Raw genomic sequence first — 27,419 nt, forward strand, 5'->3', positions numbered from 1 at the left:
TTGATCTGGAAATTGCACAGACGTTTGCGGGAGATTATACCTGGTGTAAACGGAAATTAAACTCGATAACCGAGAACATTGGCTTTTAAGCAAATAAATAAATAGTGGAAGAAAGCATGATTTATCTGCGTTTCTTAAGTTTGTTAGTTTTAAAAATAAAAGTTATTTTAAGCTTCCTACCAAGAAAAACAGGAAGGAATCGGAAGATCGAAGGAGAGACGAAAGGTATGGTACCGCAATGTAATTTCTTACAAGTTGTCACAAACCGTTGTGTATAGTAAAAGTCATGGAGTTAATGTTGTTTTTTATTTTGTTTTCACGAAGTGGTGAGTAGATGAGCAAATCGGGAGCGGTTCCGAGTCGGGCAGATTGCAGCTGAATCCTTCTATCCGACCCGTCTTAGGACAAAATAAGTAGTCTCGGCTCTCTTGGGCAGTCGAACCGGCGAGAATCGTTTCGTTTTCTTCCATGTAAATCCGTGGTGGTAGCCGGTGCAACTTTTTTTTGAGTGATACTGTCCGTCACATTTCACGTAATTAATATAATTGACATACTTTAGGTTAAATAAAATAGATTACTACAAAATACAGCACTACATCAGCTCTAGTTAATATAATCTGAAATTCGATTCATGTCCCTATTATTAGTTTAATACGGTATACAGCAGGGTGCAAAAGTATTAGGACACCGCATTTCTTCTGTTTTGATTTTTGTTGTGCATATGAAATCAAACCACTAACTGAAAAATGTCAAAATAGCTAAATTTGTGAAATGCATGAGACTTTTTAGAAGTTGTTTAAGATGCCTAATTAAGTACCTATTGTTTCTTTATCACTGACTGCTGACCGAAAATTGAAATTCTCGAAAGTTTTCTTGCAGGTAGGTATATAAACGATATACTCGACATACTGTTTTATGTCGGCTGCTGAACCTGCATCTGGTGCTATGATGTGTGTTCTGGGCGTTTTCCTCTTAGTGGAGCGCTTTCAAGATGACTAACAGTACACCGAAGAATCGGAGGAAGGATATTTTTTAGTTTTAATTATTTGTTTTGATAATTTTTAAATATATCATTTAGTCCGGGGTGGAAATTAGATTGATTGCATAGCAGTTGGAACCATTGCTGTGTTTACTATGAGTTTTATAAAGTTTATTATAATTGTAAATAATTTGACAGCTCGCCAGGCATTTTGAGAAACTTAGCATGGTTGGGATAACGATGTGAATGTTGTTTACCAATTAATTTCCTTAATTATTTTGTTGATCGTTTCTTATTTGTAGTAACAATTCAGTAATTGATAATTTTAATATCTGGATTGATTAGTTCTCTCAATAATAATATTTAAATGGACGTGTTCCAAAGATCCAGGATTTACTATGAACACACATTTACGCGCAGACACAAGGAATGGTTAATCAATAGTAACATTTTATTAAGAATACAAATAATAAACAGAAATCAGAAAAGTTAGAAAGTAAATCTCTTGGTTTCTTAAGCACAAAACACAATTCAAAAGCCCTCACTACATTCATGCTTGACTAGAAGGCAGTTGAAATATGACACCAGCTGTCTCCACACAAACATCAGCAGCAGCAAGCAGCCTGTGAGGTAGCTGGTCACTCCCACACACACACACACAGACAGACAGACAGACAGACAGACAGACAGTACATCTGAGGTAATGCAGACAATCTTAAGAATATATCACATTAAGCTTATTAATGGCATATAGATTAAGTATATGGCAAGTTTACTCTTAAAGAAACACACACACACACACACATAATTTGTTTTCTACTTATCTACACACCATACTCCACACTGTTAAGGGGAAAAAAATAAATAAATTAAAAATACAAAACTGAAAGTTCATAATTGGGTAAGTCTCCACCCCCCTGAGTTAATACTTGGTGGAAGCACCTTTGGCAGCAATCGCAGCTGTGAGTCAGTTGGGATAGGTCTCTATCAACTTTGCACACCTAGATTTGGCAATATTTGACCATTTTTCTTTACAAAACTGTTCAAGCTCTGTTAAATTCCTTGGGGAGCGTTGATGGACAGCAAGCTTCAAATCATGCCACAAATTTTCGATTGGATTTAGGTTGGGGCTCTGACTGGGCCACTCAAGGACATTTACCTTTTTGTGCCTTAGCAGGTCCATTGTAGCTTTTGCTGTGTGGTTTGGGTCGTTGTCATGCTGAAAGGTGAACTTCCGTCCCAGTTTCAGCTTTCTTGCAGAGGGCAGCAGGTTTTCCTCAAGGACTTCTCTGTACTTTGCTCCGTTCATTTCCCCTTCTATCCTGGCAAGTACCCCAGTCCCTGCTGATGAGAAACATCCCCATAACATGATGCTGCCACCACCATGCTTCACAGTAGGGATGGTATGATGCGCTGTGTTGGGTTTGCTCCAAACATAACACTTTGCATTTAGGCCAAAAAGTTCCATTTTTGTTTAGTCAGACCTCAAAACTTTTTGCCACATGGCTACAGAATCTTCTGAGTGTTTTTTTGCATACTTCAAATGGGATTCAAGGTGGGCCTTCTTGAGTAAAATCCAGGCCAGGTTTGTGGAGTGCTTGGGATATTGTTTTCACTTGCACACTTTGACCGGTCTTGGCCATAAAAGTCTGTAGCTCTTGCAAAGTTGCCATTGACCTCTTTGTAGCTTCTCTGATCAGTTTCCTTCTTGCTCGGTCAGTTTAGAGGGATGGCCTGATCTAGGCAGGGTCTTGGTGGTCCCATACACCCCACTTCTTAATAATCGTCTTGACCGTGCTCTAAGGGATATTCAAGGTTTTTGATATTTTTTTATACCCATCCCCTGATCTGTGCCTTTCAACAACTTTGTCCCGGAGTTCTTTTGAAAGCTCCTTGGTGCTCGTGGTTGAGTCTTTGCTTTGAAATGCACTACCCAGCAGAGGGAACCTACAGGAACTGCTGAATTTATCCTGAACTCGTGATTCACTATAATTTAACACAGGTGGAGGCCACTTAACTTGATGTGTGATTTTGAAGGCCATTGGTTGCACCTGAGCTAATTTAGGATTGCTATTACAAGGGGTGGTGGACACTAATCCAACCAAGGTATTTCAGTTTTTATTTTTAATTTAATGTTCTACAAATTTCTAGAATATTTTTTTCAATTGGAAGTTGTGGGGTATAAATGAAAAAAAAAATACTATTTTAATGCATTTTAATCCCAGGCTATAAGGCAGCAAAAGGTGAATATTTTGAAGGGGGGTGTAGACTTTCTATAGGCACTGTATAGTTACTTCATCAAGTTTCACTAAAAGTTATTTCACACGCAAAGTGCGCAAACTAAATAATTAACAGTTCAATTCTATGTGAATGTGTTACAGTTAATTTAGTTCCATGAAAGGAAAATGCAACTGGAATTATACTCAACAGTTCGCCTGGTTTGAAAATTCAACCTTTTGAAGTGTCCAGTACAAACTCTCCTCTCAGCAACAAAGTCTTCAATCTCACTTTTGGATCAAACTCTGCAACAAAGCTTTCAATTCTCGATAGATTCAACTAACAGCTGCAACAAAGTCTCCAGTGCTCGATATAGGAGCCACAACAGCGCCCGTCCGCTTCGTTGAACCTTTATCTGCGCAGGTAGCAGGGCCTAGCTTCTTTTTGATACTGCAGGGTTTTTGGTGTGCAGCAGACCCAGACTGGTTTGTCTGATAACAGTCGCTGTAAGTTTCATGGCAGTCTTCTCCCCGGGCCTCAGTCTCGTTGCTTGTGGTTTTTATAGTCTTTTTCACTCTGCTGATTAGCTGCTTTCATGAGGTCATTTGTGTATCTTGAGTCTTTAAAATCACAGCCCTTTAATGTTTTAATGTACTTTTCCATTGAGACATCACTAGTTTATGTCTTCCTTGCATTAAAATTGTTGTTGCATGTGTGAATTATCTGTACATAATTCAACTGTCCGCTCAGTCTAATCCAGTTCAGGCACCAGTCCTCTAATATAGTTCAGTATGTCAGCAAACCAGAGGCCCCTTTTAAGACACAGCAGTTTGCCCTGTTTCTCAAGACACACAGTTTCATTAATGAATTCAGTTACATTTCTAATACACGTTCATGTATTACTATATTCAGGGAATATGTCCTACATCATCCCCCCTTTTGTTTGGGAACTTATTTCTGAAGTTCAAGAACGACAGCATAAACCTCACATATAACACATTCAAATCACATTAAGCCTTTTTAATGAAACTTGATGAATTTCTTAGCATTTGCTATATAGATATATGTATACGTATCCTAACCCTAACAATAGGTGTATCTCACACTAAGGTTATATATATTTATCCTAAAAGGATAGAAAGATAGCACACGTTGGTATATATCTGCTTTCATGCTTGTTAGTGTTATTGCAATACACTGTTGCCTCAGCATTTTCACTCTGACCCCATTAGTACTGTGAGTAACACAGGGTCCCTTAAGGGTATCATGGTGGTCATACGACAGTGTAGGCTCTTGTTGCAGGGTGCTCACGAGCCATTGAGCATTAGCTATTTCAGCTCAGGCTTTCGCCTTTCCCCCCGGCATTGTCACAGTAACTTTGCATTTCTCAGCAGTAGCATCTTTCCTCAAATCACACAATATCTGAGCCATATCCCTAATGAAGGGTTTGCTAGGGCAGAGCCATGAATGTCTCAAATAGTGCTGCACATTTCTAAATTAGGCACCAGATAGAGATTAGGACTACTATGTCGATACGCAACCACAGGTGGTGTGACTAACTGCACATGCATATCACCCTGCCAGAACCTGATGTTCAAGATAGCTTTTAGTCGATAGACATTCACTGATTCCACCACCAGCAAATTAACTAAAAAGGTGATTTCTCTCGGAAGGTTCAATTCAAAATCATAAAATGACTTGCCCACGACCAAGCCTATGCCTGTGTCATGTATGTCTCTAACCCTTAGCAGTATGCCTGGTCTAAAGTCAAAGTCATTTAACATCTCTCTTTCAATACTGGAAATTGAGATACCACACTGAGTCAACAGGGGCATGGCAAGCAGAAATAACCTTTTTAGTTAGGTAAACCTTCAGTGTGGAAGGTGATCTACCAGCCTCAAGCAGATCTTGCAGAAACTGCAAGATGACAGGCATGGGACAGGAGATTGGATCATAACCGTAAATTCGGCACCAATCTTGAAAATATTTCCACTTATAGGCATAAAGTGACCTAGTGGAATGTACCCCAGCATTGGCTCGGTGAAGCTGTTCAAAAGCTGGCACAGGGATGAAAACCAGAATTCTCCTGGGCCACCTCCTTTACCACTAGGAGAACTGACTTTCTCTGACCAGACCTTTTCGAGAAAGGCCAATAGAGTTCAGGCTAACTCTTCTATTACTGGATGCAGGCTATTCTAGTCTAAACTGCAACAACCTGCTATGTGCGATTAATTGGTGGCTCGATTTAGGATGGGTCTCCCTTTAGAGTATGTGGGTGGAAGAGCATTCAGTAGCCTTGAATACGGGAAAGGATAAATCGGAGCTCACAAGCCCACGGACAAATAGGAGAATTGGACCTGTGCCAAGAGGGCTCAGGTAGTGAATGGTTTGAGAATTGTGTTTCGGGGAGGCCAGTGCTTACGTTCCCTGTTGGGTGAGGTTGGAGTTCTATCCCAAGGTAACGACCTCGCCAGTTTGTCTCCCGCACGTCTAAGACCTCCACTCGGGTTCCTAGTCATTCTTTGAAACGCGGATTGCGTTGAACTTAGAGAGCCATCTCCGCTCGACTTTGGAGAGGGTTCCCAAACTTGGAATTTCGTCCCCAAGAGGACTCCAGTACACAATTGAAGGCTCTCCCATTGAGCATGTGTCTTACTCTCCAAAACCTGAAGGATAAGAGGCCAAGCCAGCCCTAAGGGTCACAAGGTTCAATTCCAACCCCGTTTGTTATACGCAATTGGAAGGGAAAACAACTACTACAAATTAAATTCCAAGTTTAATTATTTTTGTCTGTATGTCCATAAACCCTGCACTTACTGTGCTAAATCAGTCTGATCACCTCGGGGGTCACCAGATAATGTAGGAACAATTCAATAATTGATCATTTAATATCTGGGTTGATTAGTTCTTTCAATAATAATATTGAAATAGAAGTGTTTAAAAGATTGAGGAATTACTATAAACACACATTCACGCACCTCAGAGAAACCGGGTAGCCAAAAAATGTGTGCCCAGGGACACTGAGTCAACAGGGGCATGGCAAGCAGAAATAACCACTAGGTAAACCTTCAGTGTGGAAGGTGATCTACCAGCCTCAAGCAGATCTTTCAGAAACTGCAAGATGACAGGCATGGGACAGGAGATTGGATCATAACCGTAAATTCGGCACCAATCTTGAAAATATTTCCACTTATAGGCATAAAGTGACCTAGTGGAATGTACCCCAGCAAAGAGAAGAACTCAAAAAGGAGCGACAGGACCGGTTAGTATTTGTTGTCTGACCTTGGGCATAACTCTGCGGGGCACTGAGTTACTTCCATCCCGCAGACCTCGGGACGATCGGGAGCCTCCTGGGGGCAGAGGCTTCGAGGAACAGGAACACGTAAAGGAGCGCTCTGGGCCATATGTGGGCTAGGGCGTCGAGGCCGAGTGGACAGCAGCAGCGGTGGAGGGAGTACCACTGGGGCAGTGTGTCGTCTCCGCCGAGGCGAAGAGATCGACCTGTGTCTTCCCGAACCAAATGTCCTCCACTACCCCTTGAGAGGGGGTCCGCTGTCTGATTCTCCATGCCCGGACCATGCATCGCCCTAAGGGACAGTAGGTTCTGTTGAGCCCAAATCAGAAGCCTGAAGGCTAGGTGATGCAACCCCGGGGACTGAAAGCCACCCTGCTGGTTGACATACGCCACCACTGATCTATTGTCTGTGCGGATCAGCACGTCTGTTCCGCACCATGGGTAGGAAGTGCTGGAAGGCAAGGAACAGCAGCTCCAGCATATTGATATTCAGGGATGTCCTGCGGCCAGACCAGAGTCCGCTGACTCCTCTGCCTTCGCAGACCATGCCCCAACCTGAGTTGGAGGCGTCCGTTGTCATCACCCTGTGGTTGTAAACCACTCCCATTCGGACTCCTTGGTGAAGGTGAGAGGGAATCCTCCACCAGTGCAGGGTTGCCGTACACGCAAGGCACACTGACAGCCGACGGTGCCTGTCGTGTTTGGGATGTAATCGGAACACATTGAGCCACACCTGTAGCGGGCGCATGCACAGTAAACCCAGCTCGATGGCTGATACCGCTGCTGCCATCAGACCCAGTAGTTGCTGGCACAAAACAAGGGGGTGATGTAGAGAGGTGGTGCTGTAGAGATGCTACCCTGTCTTCCTACAGGTATGCATGCATCGTAGAGTCCAGCCGGAGCCCCACATGCGTTATGCGCTGCACCGGCATCAGCCGACTCTTGGCATCGTTGATGGTGAGGCCCAGCCTCACTAGATGCTCTGTCACTAGCAACGTGTAGGTAACCACTCCCTTCCACAACTGGGAACAGATCAACCAGTCGTCGAGGTAATTCATCACTCTGTCTCCTTGCAGCCTCAAGGGGGCGAGGATAGCGTCTACGCACTTTGAAAACGTACTGGGAGCTAGGGAGAGGCCGAATGGCAGCACAGAAAACTCTGAAAGGCGAAGCGGAGATATTTCCAGCAAGGCTGCCACTTAGGTCTGGAGCACCGAGGCCTGAAGTGATAAGTCACGTACATAGTCATGACGCCGTGAAAAGGAGGGGGTCTCAAGCAAAACTGAATGCGTAACCGTATTGTACGGTTGTGAGCTCCCACAGATCGGAGGTGCCAGTGCAGCTGTTGTGCCGTGAATTGGGTCTGAGGCCGCCAGCCTTCAGGGGCCCTGCTGGAGTGGCTGAGGCTGAGGCGGGGCTAGCAGTGGTGGTTGTATAGGGCGAAAACCGTGTAGCCGCCTTCTAGGTTGTTGCTGTGTGGGCTGGCTATGACCATGTCCACAACTCTGAGGGAGGGTCCTGCCTCTCGCCTGAGATTAGGTCTGTAGGCGATGCCTATGGTCACCTGGCAGGGCTGTGGGGATTGGCACAGTCCGGGTGACTACCCCGACATGAACAGAGTGCCAGCGGCTCGACCTGCCCCGCGCCAGAGTGGGGGGAGGGAGCAATGTGGCTACCGGTCTCGATGCCTCGCGTTCCCGAAGAGACCGCTTCAGGATCTCCTCCACTGCTGGGCCGAAGGTGTGGCCTGGTGATATGGGTACATCCAACAGCGCGGCCTTATCGTCATCAAGCACCAACACCTGCGACAGCCATAGCTGTCTGCATACGACCACTATACCCACAAGACTCCAGCCCAGGGTCTGACCCTGCAGGCCGGAGATCTGGAGCAACGTATACGATTGCAATCGCAACTCCGTGGCCACCGGCTCTGGGAGTGGGGCGTCACGCAAAATCCCATCCAAGTATGCAACCATCATACTGGATGTGTTTTCTAAGCGGGTACTCCGGGCTCCCACCGCGTAAGCCCTCCGGACTTGTGTCTCCGTTACCCTGCACTGCAGGTTTGGGCACACACAGGGTCCCTGGGCATACCTCCCACCGGAGGAGCCTTAACCAAGGCTGCGATGGTGGAGTCCACAGGGGGAAACCCAGCCAGGCCCAGCTTCTCTGCCCCATCCAGCGAGGCCAAAGGAGAACTATGTCTCAACTGTGCCGGTGCTGTGGCTGGGTGGTTCCAAGATGAGCGCACCTCCTCCATAAAATCGGGGAAACCTGGGAAGGGTTGAGGTCGGAGAGCCATGTCATGCAGTTGAAACATGGAATGTCGTGGTTCTGCTTGTGCTGTCCAGGGGACCTGCAGGTATGCCACCGCGTGCCTCATAATCGCGGGCACAGACCCTGCCAGTGGTGGCGCGCTAGTAACTGAGGCAGCCTCATAACTATCTCGACCTCCATATCTGGAGGGAAAGCAGACTCCCCCCAGAAGGTGGCGATGGAAGGCGCGGTCGATCTGCTCTCCCACAGAGGTGTCAGGGGGGGGTACAGAGACTGCGACCGGCTCAGGGGGTGGGGGGGGCGCCACACGGGGGCCCACAGCCGTATCCGATGGGGCCTGCCTCTCTAAAAGCTCCATGATCCGACCGATGCGAGGCGTGGCTAGGAGGAGCCCGCTACGGGGGACGAGGAACGCCCCTGTGCGACTCTTTCCAGGCGATTCATGAGCATGCAGGGCTGAAAAGTAGATGTCTGAGCCTTCTGAGGCGGCATGGTTGGGGCCTCAGCACCGAGCACACGTGTTGTGCCTGTCCTTCTACGAGATATTGGTCCCACAGGCCTCACAGGCATGGAAGCCAGCCCCGCCCATCATAGCGCGAAGTAGACTGACCAGCGCATACACCGAGCACCGTGGGCACCGAGTCATGGACGGGGCTGTGAGCAAAAGTTTAGGACTGAAGAAGATACATTCATGTGTGAAGTTCCAGTGCTGTCCACTAGATGTCAGTCTTTCCTTGGTTTGGTCGATCTGCTTGGAAACCCAATTTTTGCCATTGAAGCTGAGGAAGACGACTCAGGATTATTAATAAATGATTTCCATTACATGAGAGTAGATGTTAAAACTTCATGCTGATTTGAACTCGGCTCTCGTCAAGCTAAGCACCAACTAAGACGTTGCTTTGCCAAAAACTAATGTGATCCATCTGCATCTCCATCCATTTGCGTTGTTTTCCATCTGATGATGTAGATATCCTTCTGTCTGGTGTTGATGGCTGAAGTGTAATGCTGGCTCCAGGGATCAGTTCATTTTGCCTCCTCAGCGCATCAGCACACACAAGAGCTGTGATGCTGGCTCCGGGGATAAACCCAGTGCGGTCTCCCCAACGCATCAGCATGACAACCATCTGGATTGAGCTAAGTGGGGTACATCTCTGAGGTCTTCAAGTGCGCACCTTCCACCCTCGGTGTTTCGTCGACTAGCCCACGACACCTCCAGAGGGCTCAACAGTGATTCTGGCGTCCCAGCATCACCCCACTCCATCCCCCACTCAGCTCAGCCCAGTTTAATTATCTGTATATCAGTGTTGCTTTCTTTCTATTGTGCTTGAGATCCCCATCCAGAATTTTTCCGTCTCAGCCACAGCCAGTTGCTGCTCCTTTCTGCTGCTTCAGATAAGTTCTTCACTGTTTGACGCAACTCTTGGCCACTGAACCCGACATCTCTGAGAAACCGGGTTGTAGAGTGTGCTACAAATCCTCGACAACCCACCTCCACTGGGTAAACTCGGACTCTCCATCCTCGCTGTTCCACTTCAGCTGCTAGTTGAGCATACCGAAGTTTCTTCCTCTCATACGCCTCATCCACAGCATCTTCCCATAGCACTGTTAACTCTACCAGATGAACATCAGTGGCATGCTGATCCAGACCACAAGACAATGTCTGGTCGAAGGTTAGTGGTGGCAATCTCAGGTGGAAAAATAAGCCGTTGACCAACATCTGCCAGCATTTTCCAGTCTCTAGCAGCTTCTAGTTGTCCTGGGAGAGGCTTGGTTTTAACACCTTTTCTTGGTGGTGGCTGTCCTGGATGGAGGAATATTGTCTTTTGTGTGTAATGCTTTGATGGAACTGGTGGCAACTTATTGGTCAGGTTACACTTGTCTTCGAATGCTAAAGCCAAACATTGCAGCACCTGGTCGTGGCGCCAAGTAAACAGTCCTTGGCTAAGAGCCACCTTACATCCTGTCAAAATGTGCCTTAATGTTGCAGGTGATGAACACAAAGGACATGAGGGTGATATGAGAACATCATATGCTGATGAGGAAACTGATCCTGCTCTGTTCCATTGTCCATAGGTCTTGCAAGACGATTTTGCTTTGTTCCACACTCCCATCTCATCCATTCTCCCTGCTTGGCCTGGGAAATGACCTTTACACACCTGATCCTCTCCTCCTGCTTTTGCACCTCATTGACTACCAGCTTCCTCCGTTGAGCTGGGGTTGCCTTGTGTCATGTAGGGGAAGCTGAACTGAGACCAAAACCTCCTTTTCCATGCCGAACTTGCCCCATAATATCTCAGATTTGAAGGACAGCCTTAGCATCTTCCACAGCTTTCTTTGCTCCCCATTTTCTTCCAGTTTTCAACACAGGTGCTGCCTCCCTTACCTCCCTCATTTCCAGTCAGACTTTGGCGCACTTAAGCTCCTCGGTTAGAGCAGGGATTGGTAGCTGCAGTATTCCTTTACCATGAATTCCAACTCAACTGTTGTCAAGGAAACCTCGTACACAGTCAGTGTCCACAGCAGTCTTGTCAGTAGACCAAACTGAAAGCACAAGAGTTTTAGTTTGCCCGGTAAAGCGCTGCTGTCTATGCTCTTCAACCCTTCCACTGCTTGTTGTCTAACTTCTCCCACATGAACTGTGTCCTTTAGATCCCCATAGTACCGTCTCCCTAGGCTTTTCACTGGCTTCTTGGACACTGTTGCTATTGCCTCACCGTTAATGTAGAACCTTTTATCTACTACTTTACCTTTAATTATAGAGATGCTCCTTGATTTAGTAGGCTTGAATTGCATTTGTGCCCATTCAATGTTATTGGTTAATTTGCCCAATAACTGATTAGTGCAGGCTACTGTTGCAGTCACTGTTGTCATGTCATCCATGTATGCTCGAATTGGTGGTAGTCGCATTCCAGAAGCCAAGCGCTCTCCTCCCACTACCTAGTTTGATGCCCTAATAATTACTTCCACTGCCATGGTAAAAGCCAGTGGAGAAAAGGTACATCCTGCCATTATTCCAGCTTCTAGGCATTGCCATGTAGTGCTGAATTCTGAAGTTGAAAAACTAAATTTCAAGTCACCAAAGTAGACTTTCACTAAATTTGTTATTGTCATCGGTACGCTGAAAAAATCAAATGCTACCCAAAGAAGTTCATGTGGCACTGAACCATATGCATTAGCCAAATCTAGGAATGTCACATGAAGCTCCTTCCTCTCCTTTCTTGCTGATTGAATTTGTTGCCAGGTTACGCTGATGTGTTCTAAGCATCCTGGGAAACCTGGAATGCCTGGTTTTTGTACTGAAGTGTCAGTGAAGCACTTCTTTAATAGGTAGGTTGACAATCTCTGAGAAATAATGCTGAAGAAAATCTTGCCTTCTACGTTTAATAGGGAAATAGGACGAAACTGACCGATGCTTGTAGAATCTTTTTCTTTTGGTATAAAGATTCCACCTGCTCGGCGCTGTGCTCTTGGTTCAACCTGTTTTTCCCATGCCACTTTCATCAGTTTCCACAGGATTCGTAGAACTCCAGAAGCACTCTTGTACACTCTGTATGGAACTCCATTAGGCCCTGGAGATGATGATGCCCTTGCTTTTTTCACAGCTTGCTCTACTTTTTTCCACAAGGTGCACAGTCCTCCATTGGGTATTCAGGTGATTGATAGGTGGGATGTCTGAAGGAATTGACATAGGCTCTTGCCTTTTTGAATCTGTATGTGTTTCCACCAAATATCTCTCCAGCTCAAACTTAGATGATTTTAGTGTGTCATTTCTCGCACTTTACAAATTTGAATGGATCTTGATAAAAGTTAGCTCTCGCACGCTCTTTCTTTTTTTGTAGCGTTTCCATAGGCGCTCATCTCTGCGCAATGTTGCAAGCTTATCTTTTATGACTCTTTGTAACAGATGGAGTCCCTCCTTCTGAGTTTGTTCTGCTTTTCTCCATTGCTTCCTCAACTGCCTCCTCTCTCTAACTAAGCGTTCAATCTCCTGCTGCCGTCTAGACTTTCTAGGAATAGTTTGTACTTTTTCCTTCCTTTTTTCAATTCCAAACCTCTCGCTTTCATATGCATAGATTATGTCCTCAAATTTATCCAGCTTCTTTTCAACTGTGCCATTTAACATTTCCAAAGTAAAACAGAGATCTGTGTTTATTGTGTCCCACGCAGTTTTCTCACAAGCTAATGGCCACTTAATTCCAGGCTTGTGCCTATTGAGGTTCTTTTCTCTCTTACTCTGGTTTGTCTGAGCGGGTTCGCAAGGATCATTAGGTTCATCACTAGTTGTATCCATGCAAGTCCTCCTCACATCTATGACAGGGTTGCTGATATCCTGCGAACTGTGTTTTGCTTCCTGTTGCTGGATTTCATTTGACTGCTTGACTGACTTCTTAAGAAATACTGATGAATGCGAGGCCCTTGTCCCTTCTCCCTCAAGCATTTCATTTTCCCTTGATGAATCTTCAAACCCCTGACCGTTGTCACCTTGCTCCAGCCGCAGACACAAACCTGCAGTTCCATGTCTTTGCTAACTGCAGATCTTGAACTAGTCTTTTGTGAAGTACTCTCCATTCTCATATCCATTTCTGTTCCTAAGTCGTTAACTGTGTTATCCAATGTTGAGTCATCGTCCATCCCTGCTCTCGCAGACTCTAGGGGTATTTTCGTTAATTTCTTAGAAGCCTTGGGTGGGTGTCTCCAGCATTCTGTTTACCTTTGAAAACAAAGAGCTGGATACTGCCGACCAGGGAAGCTAACCCCTGCCAGCCCCAATGGGGTCTCTTTCCTCCTGTCAGCTATCTCTCCATGCTGTCACAAGGTCTTTCCCTTGTTGTTAGCTGCACTATTCACAGCAGTCACTGGATTTAATAATAATAATAATAATAGAAAACCTAATTTAAGGTAGGCCTACTTGTAATGCATATTTGTTTAACGCAGTTATTACATTACTAAAAGTTTTGATAATTAAGCGTGCTGAAAGTAGGCCAGATACAAACCTCTTATGTATTTTAACATGTTTTGTTGTATTAACAATGTACACGTTTGAGATTAAACAATTTTTTTTTTGATAATGATACTTGCTGCTTTTATTGTTCATTTTAAAAACATTTAGAAGTTTGTATTATTATTGTTATTATTATTATTATTATTGTGCTGTAAGCGTAGCCTACACATCTGGGTTGTGATATCGACAGGGCTGTCTTAATGCATTTAACTGATTATTATTATTATTAACAATGATAATTTTTTAGTACAAATTTTAGTAATTTAGTACTAATTCCATTTTTAAGTACAAATTCATACTTCTGCTTGTTCATTTTTCAACGTTTTGCTACCTTATCCTTGTTAACCAGTGCATATAAAAAGACTAATACTACTTTCGCTTTATACTTGAGGGTGTACATACAATGTAATGTTGTTATAAAACAAAACTGTTACTTTAGTTCCCACTGACACAACCTTTTAACAAAGTTGCTGGAATGTTTTAGTTGAGTTACGATGTTGCTACAAGGTTGTGTGTTAGCGGCTTCTCAATAACAACATGAAGCATGTGGTCTAATATAAACGCCGGTCTCAGATAATCACCGGTCTCCAGTCCAGGTCTGCTGGCAAATACTGTAAATAAACGCTGGAGGCGTTTAATTGAAGTTTTACAGTACTTTATTTGCATCCAGAGGGCGTGCACTAGAACAAAAGTTTTTTTTTTTATTATTATTATTATTAATTAATTATTATTATTTTTATTTAAATAGTTCGTGAATGCTGTATTTTCTGGCAGATTGTCTAACTAAACAGTGACCTCTGGAGTATAACTGGTTAGTCCAAATTCCTTTAAATTTCTCAAAGTCTTAGACCCCTATGTGACAACTTTTTTTTAAAAAAATTTTACATAAATAATATATATATATATATTTATATATATATATATATATATATATATATATATATATATATATATATATATATATATATATATATATACTCAGTATGTCATACTTGCGTTATTACATATATTGGCAAGTTTACATAAGAACATAAGAAAGTTTACAAATGAGAGGCGGCCATTCGGCCCTTCTTGCTCGTTTGGTTGTTAGTAGCTTATTGATTCCAAAATCTCATCAAGCAGCTTCTTGAAGGATCCCAGGGTGTCAGCTTCAACAACATTACTGGGGAGTTGGTTCTGGACTCTCACAATTCTCTATGTAAAAAAAAAAAAAAAGTGCCTCCTATTTTTTATTCTGAATGCCCCTTTGTCTAATCTCCATTTGTGACCCCTGGTCCTTGTTTCTGTTTTCAGGTCAAAAATATCCCTTGGGTCGGCATTGTCAATACCTTTTAAAATTTGGAATGCTTGAACCAGATTGTCGCGTAGTCTGCTTTGTTCAAGACTAAATAGATTCAATTCTTTTAGCCTGCCTGCATATGACATGCCTTTTAAACCTGGAATAATTCTGGTCCCTCTTCTTTGCACTCTTTCTAGAGCAGCAATATCCTTTTTGTAGTGAGGTGACCAGAACTGAACACAATATTCTAGATGAAGTCTTACTAATGCATTGTACAGTTTTAACATTACTTCCCTTGATTTCAATTCACACTTTTCACTGTATATCCAAGCATTTTGTTGGCCTTTTTTATAGCTTCCCCATATTGTCTTGATGAAGATGTTTTTTAATCAACATAAACTCTGAGATCATGTTATTAGCAGGATTAAGAGCTGCTTGTTTTACCTAGGAACATACTTTACTCATCATGTGTGTGTATAAAGATATAAAAACAAATACATGGTATGTGCTCCATGTGTCTGTGGCAGGCTGGCGAGTGAATAGAGGCCCAGAGACAGACTGCAGTTCAAAAAAATAACTTTTATTATAAATAAACAAAAATGAAAGGGCACAAGGGCCAAAACAAAGCGATTTAAACACAAAAAGAAAGACAAAGAAGCAAAACTTACAAAAGTAACAATTTCCAGGCTGGGCAATGCCTTCACTGAATTCAAACTTTCCAAACAACCAAAAAAAACAACCTGCTTCCTCAGCTCCCCCTTTCCAAATGAGAAGCAGAGGCCTCCTTTTATGTCAGGTGGCTGGGCGCTGATTGATCGTTAATTAACCTAATCAACTAATCAACCCCAGCCACCTGACCATAATAAACCCAGGCAGGTAGGGGAAATTAACCCCATCCCTGCCAATTTAAAAAGGGCAGAGCTTTGCTCTGCCACACACCTCCCCCCATGTACAACGTACACCGGCCGCAATCGGCCAACTCCCCCCCCCCCCCCCCCCCCCCCCCAAGAGTCCAATTATGTCCCTTGGGTGGGCTGTTATGGTGGGTGGTGGTGGGCGGGGTTGATGTCGGAGCCCCCAAGCTTTCTTTGGTTGAGGGGGCCCCGGATCTCCAAGGTAGTACGGCGACGGCGGCCCGGTTCTCTCTGGTGGCGGAGGCGGCGGCGGACCCTCGGCAACACTAGAAAACAAAAAGGAGACACCAGCAGTCCCAAGCGATGCGGAGCAGCAGGCAACCCCAGGCGATACAAATGAGTCATCCCTGAGCGGAGTGGGCGTGGCATCCCTGGGCGGTGCAAGGCAGGCATCCTTGGGCCATAGCTCCTCCCCTCTGGGCTCTGAGAGCGGCGGCTCCTCCTCCCTCTCTGGCTCTCGGGACGACGGCAGCTCCTCCACAGTGTCATAGACTCCACAAGGTGCTGGGAGGACTCGCAAGGAAAATTTAATCCATTCCATCTTTAACATTTCAGACTGGACCACGCTCTCCGACTAACTGGCTTTTTCTTCTGTCAGACAGAACTATTTGCAGCCACAGTTTGACCACTTTCTCATTGTTTTGCTGTTTTTGATCTTGTGTTTCCCCATTACTGTTTGTTTATAATTGTTCTGCTTGCACAGCGTTATAGTGCTGCAGCGATCACATGCAGCGATCAACCTAATTTGCATGGATGTGAAACCGTGTAAATGCGTGCCTGTTGGAAACTCTATGGTTAAATCAGTAAGCCCTTTATTAATTGTAATGTGTTGTGTTTTTTTGTGTTTTGCAGTGAATGCGCACACGTTGGACAGAGCTGCTACAGAGTGCAGGTATTGGCTGTGCTTGATCTACTGTTTCTGTAATACAGGCTGAGTGCAGTACATTTGAGGAGGTTCATGTTACAAATAACAGGCAGGAACTGCATGGTCTGTTGTGATGAAAATTCACAGTATTGTTAAACATTTTGCTAAACCCAATTCCTGGGGCACTGTGTGAATGCTGTGATTCATCATTTCACTCCTAACCATTTCCAATTCTTAGTGTAGAGTGTGTTGAAACAGAGAACACAGCACAGCAGTGGCAGAGAGGGACTTTCATTGACACAGGTGATTTTGGTAGCATTCCTCAGCCCTGATTTTAATGTTTAACCTGTTAGATCTCAGACTTCACACTTGTTCAGGGCCTCAAACTAATCTATGGTCAGACTTGACTCTTAGTTTTGCTTTCCTGAGCAGTTTCTATTTTTGTAATTGGTTCTTTTTCTCAGAGTGCTGTTGCCTGTGATGTAAGTGTGGTGGGTGACTACAGCTAGTGAGAGTGCAGTGTAAGTAAAGGGATGTTGAGCAATGAAGGACTGGACAGTTAACACTGAAGCTCTATCTTTTAAACCAGCATTATTTGTAACAGTTACTGAAGCAGTAGGGTTAGCCTGTAGTTAATTTGTGCCATTTTAAAGGGGAAATATAGTTATAAACTGAATTTCATGACATGGCTCCATTAATCTGTCATTATTGATCCCCAGGGTGGCCAACATAATCAAGGGAGATCCTGACTGTGCCGAACTACAAGCCCATTACAAGAAGCCAGGGTCATCCTATGAGCTGAAATACTCCGGGAGAAACATTGTGAACGACCATGGGGCCTTCATTATCATGGAAAGCTGTGAACAAGCAGAAAACATTGCTATCTCACTCACAAGCGCTGTAGTCCTGGAGCTCCCAGTCCAAACTTCAGCCAACCCCAGAACCGCTAGTAAGGAAACCAGTGCTCTTACGAAGCAGGTCTGTTCCAGTGATTCACCTGAGCAATTAGGTCAAAGGGTGTTTTGTTCCGAGTCAGGCAGTCTGGAAGGCTTCCAAGAAGGTTGCGGTGGCCTTGAATTGACAGAAGGCAAGTCTGACCCTGTGAGTCCAATCCAAGAGACAATGCCTGTAGATAGTCTCCTACACGATGCACCTCCAGGAGCAAAAGCCTTGAGCCAGGAGTCTGGGTGCAATATCTGGGCTCCCATTCAAGACACCACCCACATGGCTGGATCTCAGTTTGAAGGGCTTTCCTCCCCTCCTGCTGGTACTGGAGACCTTCTGTATCCTAGAAGCAGATCTGATGTTGACAAACTTGAATATCCCAATCACAATCGTTCCTGCGCAGGCACCTCTTCCAAAATTCCTCCTTGTTCCGGAGTGGTTCAGACCTGGTCCCAGACATTCAGTGAACCAGATTTTGCAATTTGGGAAAGTCAGGCAGGAAGCCAAGGAAGCAATCCTGAGATGTCAAAGCCGGACAACGAAATGCTGGTTTCCTGCTTGCTTTCTGAGAGCAGTTTACAGGCTGACGGACATTCCGTTAAAGACAAAAGCATCTTGTCTGCCGCTAGTGTCTGTGAAAGCCAACCTATGACCAACAATTCCCTTCGCAAAGATACCGTTTCAGACGCCTGCCTTGAAGTATGCCCCTCCAGTGTCACAAGTCTTACCGCTTCTCCTCCTGTGGCAGCATTGATGAACCAACCCTTGTTTCTGATTGAGAAAACCGTAGCTGGAGAAAAAATTTGGGAAGAAAGACCAAAGGCGACTGTTTCCAAAAACGTGGCTTGCACCCCAGAAAAAGAATCTGCTGACCTCTCAACTCCTGCTGACCTTTCAACTCCTGCTAACCTGAACCATCTTGTGGTTGATGCTACAGATAATCGGGGCGTCACTCGCCTCCGCTCGGTTATCCCAAACAGAGAACCGTCAAAGAAGTCATCGATTCCCTTGATTAACACTGTGGGCCCCCGTAACTCTGCTGTGAGTAAAAATAAATCCAAGCCTACAGGTGAGATATTTATTCCATGCTTCTGAGTTTGATATGAAATAATAGATTTGATGTGATATTTAAGAAGGGCCACATTTCCCCCCCTTTTGGAAATGTGTTTGAGAGCATTTTAATACATCGACATTCAAATCTGGGAGAGGGGCAAGTCTTGTTTAAGATAGACCGTATTGGATAACCCTTTTTTTAGCCCTTTGTAGTCCTATGTCAGACCAGGTCCGACATTACAATTTTCCCTTTCAAGTCCAATGTCGGACCCTGTCCGACATCATCGAAAAGATGTTATAGTTATAAAATAATGACTTGGATTGCATTATTGAGGAGTTTGGTGATAAAACGAGTGATCAGGAGAGGATTTATCAGTAGTCTATAAAAAGCTATGTGAAAAATACAGTGAACAAGGGGTGGGTCTTGGCTGTAGATACAGTACTGGGTGTACTGTTGCGATTCATTGCCTTTTGAACCTGTTTTACTTGCGAGATTTAAAATGAGATTACAATTAGAAACGGAGGATTGTTCTTTCTCGTGAGATTTAAAGTTATATTACAGTTCGATTTATATTTACACGCTCAAGGAATTTAAAACAAAATTGCAAATTGTGGTGAAATGCAAAGAATGCCTAGACACACAAAACCCCAGAAGAATGTGCAGGTGACCATAGGGATTTCATTGTGGAAGACAGCAAAGGAAAGAAGGTACAATTGAAGTGTGCAAGTACTGTCGAGTTACTATACATAGTTGAAAACAGTAATTTTAAATGGTTCATAAAAAGCGAAAAAAGTTTACATAAAACTGAAATAAGACTAAAATTACATTTAAAAAAATTAAAAAAGCACAGAAAAATGAAATTAATAAAAAATGAAAAACAAGCCCTATGTATAACATAATTGCTGGTCTCCCTTTTATTGTGCTTAAAATCTTTTGGGTATACAAGTATTTCATTTACAACACTGCAGATGAACTGCTGCATCCTGGTACCTGTGCCGTAGGTCACATGGTCTGAGTGCGGCTAGACCACTGGAGTGAGTTTGCACTACAACACAGGAAGTGATTAGGAACCAGGAAGCAGCAACAATTTCTCATCTGTAGTGTTGTCTTAAAGATATCCACATATTCGAAATTGAAGAGTAAAACACCACAGAATCAAGAACAAGCTGTGGTGATATAGTTAATAGGAGGTAGGAAAATGGACAGGGAATACTTGGTTACCACACTCCTTCTTGATTGGCTGCTTTAGCTTGATTTTTCATACAGTACTGTGAAAGTCCCAGCCAGCCTGTGTGACATTACGCAGGGAAGCGCATTGATCAAATAAGTAGTGCTTTAAGCAAGCAATAGTAATGAGTAAATGCTTCCCCTTTTACATTTACTATATGGTGCTGCCCTGACTAAAGGACTCAGCACTGAGGGAAGTATCAAAAGACTCCTTAACCTAAAATGGTGGGTTTTCATTTCATCCCACAAAATGGAGGACAGCTCTACTCTATACAACTCGGGGAAATTAACAATCAAACAAGGTTTTACAGCAAATACGCATGTACAGAAAGAAAGAGAAGGGTTTACTTTAATACAGCTAGATTCACGCTGAACCGCAGGAACCTCCCCCCTGAAAGACACTGGATTACACTCAACAGGTAAGTAACACACTTTGGTTTGGTTTTTGTTTTTTTGGTGCAGTTACATATTTGTTTTAATAGACACCCTATTGACAGTGTTATGGCAGGTGTTTCTAATTGTCCAGCCGCTACAGCTGAAGAGAGGTCTCTAGGCTGTGCTCACTTGGTTAAAAGGAAAGAAAGTCCAAAGAAATCCATTGCAGGTTTTACAACGTGAGGGACCTTGCTCCATCACAACTACCTCGAAAATAGTGAACGGCATGAACCAAAACTCACTAAATGTTGATAATACATATTTAAAGGGAGGGTAAGCAAATACAATGCATTCCCCTTATTGGCATCAGCAACGGTATCACTGTGTTATTTGTTTTTAGGGACATCCACTCATGCACTGCACAACAGCTACATACTTTCTATATTGTTAGTCTGACACAGGAAATGAGAAAGTACAAGGATGAACACACACACACACGTAGTATATGCACACATTCTAGTAAGTGCATTGAGTCATAGTTTCCTTTGTTTGAGCTCAGAAGTGAACATTCATAAGAATTGAATACCCGCTAAACATTTTCTTGCTTCTTGTCTGCACCATTCTACTTTCAGATTACAAGCATTCAGCTGAATAAGGGTTGCTAATTTGGATAATGATAAAAAAAACATGATTTTCATTGTCGATTATTATTCATTAAATTGTATTAAATGTATCTGCATCTAATAGGTGTGTGTTGTGTGGATGCATGAGTCTAATTGTGCACATAGTTTTAATATATTTCTATTGATAATATTAAATAATAAACTGATAAACTATCTCTAATTAGTTGAATAGCTGATAATTTAGATTTAGTCATGATAACTGAGTTTCTATGTTTGTATAATGAACGCAAGTGTGTGTGTGTGTGTGTGTCTATCTCACTGTAGCTTATGTTGTGTGTTTTTTTGTTCCAGTTAAAAAGAAGACAAAATCTATGTTAACCTGGTTGGTATTTTTGTGCAGCATCTTTCCTGTGGGTGAGTAACTTTGAAATAACTTTATTTAAGAAAAGCACTTTCTTTGCTAGTTTAGTTTAGTTATACATGATTTTGTGGGAAGTCTGAAGAACTGACGCCTCTCTTTCATGGAATGGTCATTTATTCCTCCCTGAACACTTTTGACCAGTCCTGGCTTTACATGTGAACCTACACCCTATTGACAGTGTTATGGCAGGTGTTTCTAATTGTCCAGCCGCTAGAGCTGAAGAGAGGTCTCTAGGCTGTGCGTTTGTGATTGGTTGTAAGTGTGGTGCTCTCTCTTCTCTTTGTTTTTCTTTAGAATTGATGGATGCATGTATTGGACAGAGTGCTTCCCTCCTTTTCCCCTACAAAGTGAATGGCTTGACCAGTGTGAGTCATAAGACAAAAGACCTCTGCCATCTCAGTGTTAGCGATGCTTTGGCTGGCTCCTGTGTTTCCTGTTCTGGTCTGCAGCTGTGCTTCAATGAATCTCTCTACCCTACTCTGCACTTCCCAGCAGTGTCTGTAAAAAACAAAGGGACATACACAGTCTCCTGGGAAGTGAAAGAATCAGTACATGGGCATTCTGACAGTCAGGACCTCAATGTTAATGGTAATGTTTTCTCTTTACAATGTTAAAATGCATTATCTCTGATAAAGTCAACAGCACCTTGCTCCCCTTTCTGTTCAGCCCCTTTGCGGTTGTATTAAATATCCCACGCGGAAAACTGTAGTAATGCCCTAAAATATGCAGAGAGAGAAATGGATTTTCTGCAAAGAACGTGTCCAATTCTGTGCTAATGACTTTTCATTGAAAAATAGTGTTCAGGTATTAATAAATAAGAAAGTATGTTATAGTTACAGTTAAGTAAGTAATTTGTATTACACTGTGTAACAATTTTTTTTTTTTTTGTTCCTGGGTAGTAAGTGTTATTTCCTAATTGCTTATGCCTCAAAAGTATAGAAAATGGATATTATTCCCCACAAACTTTGCTTTTGTGACCAGGACAGTGATATTTCAAAATATCACTATTTCCAGTGGGAAAACAGGCAAATGTATGTCTTTTCGTTCACATAAAGTCAGAAAAAAACAACATATGAATCCAAATTAACATGTATTTATACTAAAGTAATACAAAAATGACTACAAAAGATTTAGAAGTTAGTAGTTTTTCGAGATTTTCGATTACTGTAAATTTACAGATATCGATATTTTGAAATATCACTGTCCTGGTCACAAAAGCAAAGTTTGTGGGGAATAATATCCATTTTCTATACTTTTGAGGCATAAGCAATTAGGAAATAACACTTACTACCCAGGAACAAAAATTGTGTTACATAGTGTAATTTGTTTAGTAGACACCTTTATCTAAGGCGACTTACAGAGACTAGGGTGTGTGAAGTATGCATCAGCTGCAGAGTCACTTACAACAACATCTCACCTGAAAGACGGAGCACAAGGAGGTTAAGTGACTTGCTCAGGGTCACACACAGTGAGTTGGTGGCTGAGCTGGGATTTGAACCGGGGAACTCCTGGTTACAAGCCCTTTTTCTTTAACCACTGGACCATGACTTTTAGAAGCTACAAATTTGCTTGAAAAACTTACTACTGTTTAGTAAATATTTTTTGCTGTTTGAAAAACTCAAAATATAACTGCTTTTGTTCATGTTTTATATACTTTGGTAAGTAAAGCTGAAGTTTTCCCTAGTACAGTGTATCGTGCTCTGCACCTTTTATTTTTTATTCCTCCAAACTTCATTATAATACTTTTATGCCATGTTCTTGTCAGTGTGAACCTAGGGTTTGTTTTTGTTGTCCCTTCATTGTTAAGCTCCAATGATCTCCACCTTGACTTTATGTCCTGCAGTCCGGTGGAATTTGGTAATTCAGCCCTCGGCTTTACAGGAACTATCGCCATGGCTGAAGAGATCGAGATTTAAAAAAAAAAAAATCCAAGGAAATTGATTGATCTTCAGAAGTGATTCACCCATACCGTGCATAAGACAATTCTTACTGCACGGCCATGTGATCTTGCTTAGCCAATCACGGTGTTTAATTTATCCAAACAATTTTATAATTGGATTTATTTGAGGTTGTATGGCGTATATAATAAGTTGTTTTCTGCTGATGTTCGCACTGAATCCTGCCACACTTCTCACTATGCTACAGATGTGTATGTGCGCTACTCTAGTGCCACCTAATAGCAGTAGTACAGCTATGGCCAATAGCTTAGCATCACCCTCTATACAGAATGAACTAATTCTGCTTCATAAAGTCAAATGAAACCTGCTGAGTAATGTTACGTTAACATATTCAATTACATACCACTTTGTAGTTTTCCATATATTTAATGAAAAACTGACAAATTTGAAAAATGTGACATTTTGAAATCTTAACGTGATATACTGTACTACTATTATGGCTACTGATGGACTTTTGCGATATCATTTTGCAGTTTCTTTGATTTACATGATAAAAGATCTAAATTTATGTTCATAGTTTTTTATTGTTTAATTCTTCACAGTCCTGCAGTTCTAGGTGATCTAAACGCTTTGCCATTGCTGTAGGAACCACTGATCCAACACTCGCATTGCTGTAGGAACCACTGATCCAGCACTCGCGTTGCTGTAGGAACCACTGATCCAGCACTCGCATTGCTGTAGGAACCACTGATCCAGCACTCGCATTGCTGTAGGAACCACAACTTTTCAGTTTGTTTTGCTATTCATTGAAATCTCTGCATGTAGTGGCAGCTAATGCCGCACTTTATTTTTTTTGGAGGGAATAATTCAAGTTACTTTAGTTGTCTTTTTCTTTTTTCCCCTAGAATGTGTGACTGTGTCTGTGCTGGACCAGTTTCCAGGTAAGTTGTGTTAGCTGTATTTCTCAGGGTTACAATGTGTATATGAGCTACACCTGACAGCCAGCTGCCAAGTGCAAACCATTTTCCAAGTCTCTCTGTGCTGATCTTGTTTCCAGTTTGCATTGTATTGAGAATCCGATATAATCAGAACAGCCAGACCACATTTGCCATTCAAGCACCGTATTAACTGGGGTTGTTTGAAAATGATAAGCTCTCTTCAATTCCTTCCAGGCCAGAATGCCACCCATGTGCCAGTAGATCAAGGTAAAAAGGAAATATCTACAAATATGTGTTTTTTTTTCTTTTCATTGTTTTGTTTAGTCAGATGCAGATTGAAGTGCACTGAAGAAGCCAGTCTTGTAGATCGTTTCCAGAGGTGTGGCTCTGGGGCTGTGCTGTTAGTTTGTCCATTCCTGTGCAGCAGGTATAAGGACAGAAAGAAAGTGGGTTTGAGGCTCAGGTAGGGTCTTAATACCTGCTGCACAGGAAGTGAAAGTAGAACCGATTGCCAGCAGAATGATTGTGGAGTTGTAAGAAGGTAGTGTTTGTGGGAGCATAGGAGTGATGAGAATGATTTTAGACTCTGGGCTGTTAAACTTTAAACTCCTCTCTGGGTCTGAAACCAGAGGAATTTCAATCAACTGACAGAAAACTCCACTGACTGTACCAAACTCACCTTATTCTTATTTGTATGTTTTTTTTAGAAAAGAAAAACAGACTATGTAAGTAGAGCAGCTCAAATACCCTACAAATTGACTAGAGGAAAAGAACAACATTATCCCATATCCAATACTTGGTGTAACAAAGTGCCCGCCCCTGTGTATATTATCTGTTATGTGTTGCGTGTGGTGTGTTTAAATGTTGGTGTATAGACATTGGTACACGGGATATAAACGGGTCTGTGTAACACGAGTGTTTAAAAATGTATATGTGTATTTAGGCACGAGGATTGCACAGCACTTCACGTGCAAGTAAAATGTAGTAATATGTGAGCACGGGGAATTGCACTTTATTAATTCACGTGCTGGGATTCAAGTGAATAATTAATTGGTAATTGAATCCCAGCACAATAGTATATATAGATGCACGTTGTCACATACTGGTGGTTGGGTGTTCGGGAGTGGAGAACGGGAGCGAGAGAAGGAGTAACTTAATATATCAATTGCTATTGCGTGCCGGTGGGACCAGCACGATACTTGTTTATTTAAAACTCGCCGTGTTTGTCAGTGTGTCTGTCCGTGCACCGTTTTGTTAAGTTTAGTCTGTTTTTGTTTGTCTATTTATTTTGGCGTAAAGTGCCGTGTCCTGTGTTTTCGTGTTTGTTTAAACCTTTTATTTTGTAATAAACCGGCGCCAACAGGCGTCTTCATCATTTCATTTCACATCATCGTCTTTGTATATTTCATTCCTTCCTGGTTCTGACGCCGCCCACTTGGCCGTCTTTGTGACACTGGGTTTTTGCTCTCTTTGTTTTCCGGAGTTTATTTTTCACGTTGACACTCCGGTGGATTTCATATAACAGTTTCTCCCTTGTGTGATGCAAACTTGAGGCTGTGCATGACCAGAAAATAATGGCATGAAAATAGATAGAACTCAGACAGCATTGACTGCCACCGTTTCACAGTGCATTGGATCTGAAGTCCATTCTGAGCGTTAGTAGAATAGACAAAGAAAACAGTTACTTGTCTGGAGTAAATGTTGTGCTTTATGTTATGGACGAAGTCAGACAAAACTGCATCTTGCATGACTGTATGTATTTCTCAATTCCAGGCATCACCTACTTTGGCATTCTAGTTTGTATTGGCATTACTGCCTTGCTTGCCATTGTAGGTCTAGCTGGGATTGCAAAATGTCAACAAAAGAAGAACATGTAAGTACATGAAGTGTTAGTTGTGTGTGTGTTTTGTGGGGATTTAGTTTAGGGCCAGCAGGCTGTAGCACACTCATCCACTCCCATAGCCAATTGACTCCAGACTCATCAAGTTGAATCATGGCTGCCCATGGTGGCCTTACACTCTATTGACAGTGCTATGACAGGTCCCACTGCGCCATCTGCGGGATTAAAGAGAAAATAACACCCTGAAATAAAACTGGGCACCTGTGCGGTGTTGCCAAATTCTCAGCCATTCAGAGAGGGGGAAAGTCCACACATCCACTTTCCCACCTCCCCGTGTCACTGCCATGACTCAAAGGCGGTTGTTGGGCGACTACCGTCCTCTTCCTGCAGCCCGTGAACACGCCAGCAGAGTCAGCACAGATCTCTCCCTGCTACAAAAGGATACAGAGAGATCAGAAATCTACCATCATTAACACCAGCATTGTCAGTAATCATCTGTGCTAAAGGAGATAGACAGATCAGAAATCACATCTACCATCATTAACACCAGCATTGTCAGTGATCACCTGTGCTAAAGGGTCACTACTGCTTGAAAACACAAGTAGATACAGCAGATCGGGCTGGTTTCTCTCTCCAATTCAAATGAAGAAGATATGCTGCTATTCACTTGCTCTGTAACATTTTTACCCACCTAACAAAATTAGGGCTTTCTATATCCCATGTCAATGCTACAGTCCCCAGCCTTAGGCACCTGGTTAAAACACACAGCATTCAGAAGCCACAAGCTCTGAATAAGGTGTGTTATGGGAAAGTTTCTGATTGACATTATGTTTTTATATTTCAGGGATGAGCCGCAGGAAACCCGCAATGGATTTCTGGATTCGAACCAGGGAGCCAGTTCTGGAGACGAGGAAGCAGGGAATGGGCTGTGCCAGAACAATGAAACCCACTTTTAACTACTCATTTTTTTCTATGACGCATGCTTTTGTACTTCCCTTTTTTAGCATTCTGTAAACCATATTATCCTTTTTAAACATTAAGCAACATATATTAATGTAATACTACCATTACTAATGTAATTATTGAGTAAACATTATAGACTTAAATTCCTCATAACAATCCTGATAATTAAAGAAAGACAGAGCCTCGCCTTACAAGGGCTGTTGCAGAAAACCATTGAAAAGAAACCTGGAACTCATCCGCTGCCCTGCAGGCTCCTGATTACTGTGCTGTACTTTATGTAGGTCAAATAAAACACCTTTCTTCTGCT

General features: G+C 42.8%; 1 protein-coding gene across 5 annotated transcripts; it reads left to right on the plus strand.

Moving 5' to 3' along the window:
• Window positions 1-27,419, plus strand: LOC121324382. Of its 5 annotated transcripts, none has more exons than XM_041266145.1 (10): window positions 1-225; window positions 16,816-16,855; window positions 17,548-18,842; window positions 21,404-21,466; window positions 21,768-22,061; window positions 24,277-24,312; window positions 24,544-24,576; window positions 25,017-25,034; window positions 26,083-26,182; window positions 26,994-27,419. In XM_041266145.1, exons 1-10 carry the CDS (start codon window positions 117-119, stop codon window positions 27,103-27,105), a joined length of 2,100 nt encoding a protein of 699 aa, XP_041122079.1. In that variant the 5' UTR covers window positions 1-116; the 3' UTR covers window positions 27,106-27,419. The 5 variants fall into 5 exon arrangements, 3 of the variants coding, with proteins under 3 accessions (XP_041122079.1, XP_041122080.1, XP_041122081.1); XM_041266146.1 differs by having other exon boundaries at window positions 24,277-24,306; window positions 24,538-24,576; XM_041266147.1 differs by lacking the exon at window positions 25,017-25,034.

The sequence above is a fragment of the Polyodon spathula genome, chromosome 12 (genome assembly GCF_017654505.1).
Source record: "Polyodon spathula isolate WHYD16114869_AA chromosome 12, ASM1765450v1, whole genome shotgun sequence".
NCBI lineage: Eukaryota > Metazoa > Chordata > Actinopteri > Acipenseriformes > Polyodontidae > Polyodon > Polyodon spathula.